Below are 4,025 nucleotides of genomic sequence, written 5' to 3' on the forward strand. Positions count from 1 at the left end.
CGGGCGGTGAGGGGGAGGTGGGCGGCGGCGAGGTCTGGCGTTGTTTCAGGAAGATGTCTGCGTTGAGGGTTTGCAGAGAGAGTTTATAAAGACTATCTGTAGCTGCAAATTAAAATTAAAAAGTCTCAATTGTGACATTTCGATTTTTAGTCTTAAAAAATAGTTGCATCAAAGGCAGTGATGCAAAGCCTACAGCTTTCACGTGTGCTGTTTCTCTGCCTTTTGCGGAATCTCCCACGTGACCCAGCTCTGCAGGCCCTTCCTGGGGGGTGAGGCCCCTCCCTCCTCAGGCTGGCAGGAAGCTTCCCCCTGTCCGCAGGGACGGGCAGGTGGAGTCTCTACCTGGACCTGGAAGACCCTGGACTACCACACAGGTCCCAGCCTCACAGGTGTGGGGCCGGGAGAGCACCCCAGCTCCCCTAGGGGGACCCTTGCGCTCCGTGGGCCTGCCAGGTCCCTGTTTTACAAGGATACTCTATTCCTGCTGCCCTTTAAAGCACAGCCGTTTCAAAAATTTTAAACAGAAAATAAGACAGATTCTGCATTCACTCAATGGAAACACGTAACTTATCAGAAACAGGTACCACCCTGCATGTCTGTCACGTGTGCCCTGGTGCTGTGATGCGAGGTGCGAGGAGAGGGCTTGGCCTCCACAAGCTCAGTCTCTGGGGGACCCTACTTGCCCAGTTACCCTGGCACGACCCCTCTGGCTGAGCATCCCGCTTGTCTCTTTGCCCAGCTCAGTGTGTTGCCACCCTGGTCCCTCTGGCTGGCCTTTCGAGCCTCCAGAGCAAGGACGGGCTGCTCTGCTCCCTACCCACCCGGTAGGGCCTGTACCCCTCACCCTCAGAATCCAGCTGGCTCTGTGGGTGGTTCCCCTTCCCTCCAGCACTGCGTGCCTCTCCCAACAGGCAAGGGGCGGGGCCCAGGTGAGCTCGCGTGATCTTGGTAGTGTCCAGGCCCCTGTCTCTTCAAAGCCCGAGTTAGTTTTCCCACCTTCAGCTGTGCACCTGCCCTAAAAGCTCTCCCCACGCTTCCCCCACGGGGCTGGCCCCTAGTCACCTGCCGTTTCCACCTGTCCCCTCACCCTCGCTCGCTGGAAGAATCTCCCCTCTCCACCTGCCCGGATGTCTGCTGACCCGACACGCACACTGCGTCCCTGGAGAATCCCCCAGGCTTCACACAGCCCAGTGAAACCGGCTCCCCGGGAACATGGAGTTTACTCCCTGTGGGGAAACGGCCCCTGTCACAGGGTACAATCCGAGCACCAGTGTCCTGTTGAAACCTCGGAGGGGATCTAAGGGCCTGAGAGCAGCAGCCTGGACCCCGGGATGACCCAGAGACTCGTTCAACTCATTTCTTGAATGACCAGAGATTTCGGACTCTCTCCCTCATCTCAAGCAAGAAGAAAGTACTAAAAAGGCTCCAGAAAGTTTCATAGCAAATATGGGGCTGCGGGTTTTAACCCAGGGAGTGTCTCTTTTCAGGGAGTATTTACACAGGCTTGTGCTCAACGCCCACCTCACCCAAGTTCTTTGCCCTCATTCAACTCACTGGCCTCCCATCACCCCTCTTTTCTAAACCTCCGTGACCTCTAACCTGGTACTCACCCCGGATTTTCCCTTTGGCGCAAATGGGCCCAATGGAGTCACTCTGATATGGTGGCTAAGTGCAGACAGATCAGCCCTACAGAGCTGACTGCCAATGCCCTGCCCCCCGGCCCTGGCTGCGCCGGTCTCTCCTCTTCCAGGTCCTATCTATCTAGAGCCTGAGGGCCCCCACCCTGTTCTGGGAGACAGTGCTCCTGCCATGATTTCCTGCAGGCCAGACCCGGGGAACAAGGTCAGGAAGCTGGTGAGAAAACTAACGCCTTCACACGGCTGTCTTCGGAGAAGATGCGGCAAACTGGGAACAAAGTGAATTCTCACAAAAGGGGCTGCGCTGTAGACATACGAGGAACTAACCAGGGGCCGGGATGCCAGGCCTTCTCCAGATGGTTCACTGCTGTACTGGAACTTTCCATGTCGTACAGAGGGAAGCAGGTGGTGAAGCAGCTCCCTGAACTGTCTGACTGCTCTGCTATGAACGCTTACTCTACGGCTGATCACACTTTAGGCCCTTTACCGACGTGGCTGCTGGCTGCTACAAACCGGCTCCGGCACACAGACCCTGGGTCTCCTTTGCTGGCAAGATGCCCTGCAGTTTTCCCGCCCAGACCCGGATGCGCTGCGGCTGTGGGGAGCACCGTACTTACAGCTGCCGGGCTTGTGAACAGGCACGGAATCCCACTCTGGCGGTGGAGAGTCTTTTTCACCTTCTGAGCTGCTGGTGTTGCCTAGTTCTTGACTGTTTGGGAGAAACTTTGCGAGGGCAGGTGGCCTGCTATCCACTAACTTACTTGTACCTGTCCAGAATTCAGAAAAGAAAGCCATGATGGAGGATCATCCCTTTCTTTGGGGCCAATTTCAAAAAACCTTCTGATGAGAATGAGAATCCACCTATGCCCGACGACTCCTGAATACTGTGAACTCACAACCAACAACTACTAGTACAACGAACTGTTAGGCCGCCTGTACGACGAGAAAGGCAAATACCTTTTGTTTTCTGGGAGTTTCGTGGTTTGGATCCACTGGTCAGTGTAGTTGGAAGAGGAATCTTGGTTGGGAGATTTCGGCGCTGTTTGCTTTCCAAGGGGGCAGTATACGGTAGCTCTAAGCAACTGAAAGACAACCACGGTGGGACATTCAAACACAACGCTTTGTTTCAGGGCTGAGAGGAGAAGTCACTGATCCGGCTACAATCTCAACAGCTTCTTTGACTCATTTGGCCTCCTGATGCATTATCCACCCACCGTCCTGAGGGCTGGCTGCCTTCCAAGCACTTCTAATACTGCTCAGAAGACATGGACAGACTTATCCTCTGCTATTCTGACAGCAGACAGGGAACTGAGGTCCATTATTTAATAATGTGTAACGGGTCAGGGCACCTACCTCAGATAAGGTGTAGGAAGCTGTTTGTACAAACTAGCCTTGTAGGAGCTGCTAAGTGCAGTCATTCTGCTCGTGAGCAGGTCTCACCCCACCTGAAGCCTCCTCACCCAGCACCTAGATCCTCACCCAATGTGTGCACTGCCTGCAGGACTCTTGAATATGGAGACGCTGAAAGGTCTCAGACTTAGAACTGTCAAAGGTTCTGTGACTCAAAACTCTGAACCTGTTTTCCCATGGACACCATGCAGTGAACTAGGGCTATAAGTTCACCAGGGCTAGTTTCTGAGTGACCTACAAATCCCCCAAAGCCCACGGCAGGGCGGCAGGACTCTCTTGTTTGTCTAAGGTCTAGGCTGAGTGGGTAGGATAAATATTCTTCTCTATTCTTGAACTCAGGGTTCATCTTAGGCCAAAACTTAAATATTATTTTCACTGATCTATTTAGAGTATATTACTTCTAAAATATTAAGAGGCAAGCTTAACATAATAAACATGTATAAATAGGACAATTAATTGGCTCTGAACTTCCTGTCAGCAAGGCAAAACGAGAGACAAGTTTAAGTTTTAAGGGCTATTTTTAAGTTTCCACAGCCTGATGAAGAAAACATTGAAGTCTGCTGAGAGAGAAGTGATCTTTAGGAGAAATGACCTGGGGAGATGGCCCACATAGGCAGTATGGTGAGCCTTGGAAACACGCGAACCATAAAACCTTCACAAGTCGCCTCTGTGCTGCCCACCAAGATCACGAGGCCTCTCCGCTGACAGGAGCCAGACTGACGCGGCCCAGCAGAAGGACGCCTTTCAGCTGAGGCAACCCAGTGGCCCCTTACAAGAATTACTCTAAAAATCATCAGTGGGCTCTGGTGACGGCCGCAAAGCTGTCAGTTCGAGGCTGAGCTGATAGCTGGCTTTCCACTAAAACTTCACAGTTCACTGATCAATATAAACGTTCTTAAAGTGGGCAGTGTCTGGCATTTTCCACCTAAGTGCACTTGCTGCCCCAGCCTCCAGGGGTGTCATTCCGACCCAGCACTC

General features: G+C 52.9%; 1 protein-coding gene across 1 annotated transcript in view; it reads right to left on the reverse strand.

The window, feature by feature from the left end:
- The window catches only part of TMEM131 (transmembrane protein 131), a 120,280-nt gene that overhangs the window by 5,182 nt on the left and 111,073 nt on the right, over positions 1-4,025 (reverse strand). Inside the window, exons 34-36 of the mRNA XM_010829857.1 lie at positions 2,595-2,719; positions 2,255-2,404; positions 16-102 (exon numbers count right to left, since the gene is read on the reverse strand). Coding sequence (XP_010828159.1) covers positions 16-102; positions 2,255-2,404; positions 2,595-2,719 — 362 coding nt within the window. The remainder of the gene's footprint in view (positions 1-15; positions 103-2,254; positions 2,405-2,594; positions 2,720-4,025) is intronic.

This window comes from Bison bison, unplaced genomic scaffold, assembly GCF_000754665.1.
Source record: "Bison bison bison isolate TAMUID 2011002044 unplaced genomic scaffold, Bison_UMD1.0 scf7180017864508, whole genome shotgun sequence".
NCBI classification, from domain to species: Eukaryota; Metazoa; Chordata; class Mammalia; order Artiodactyla; family Bovidae; genus Bison; species Bison bison.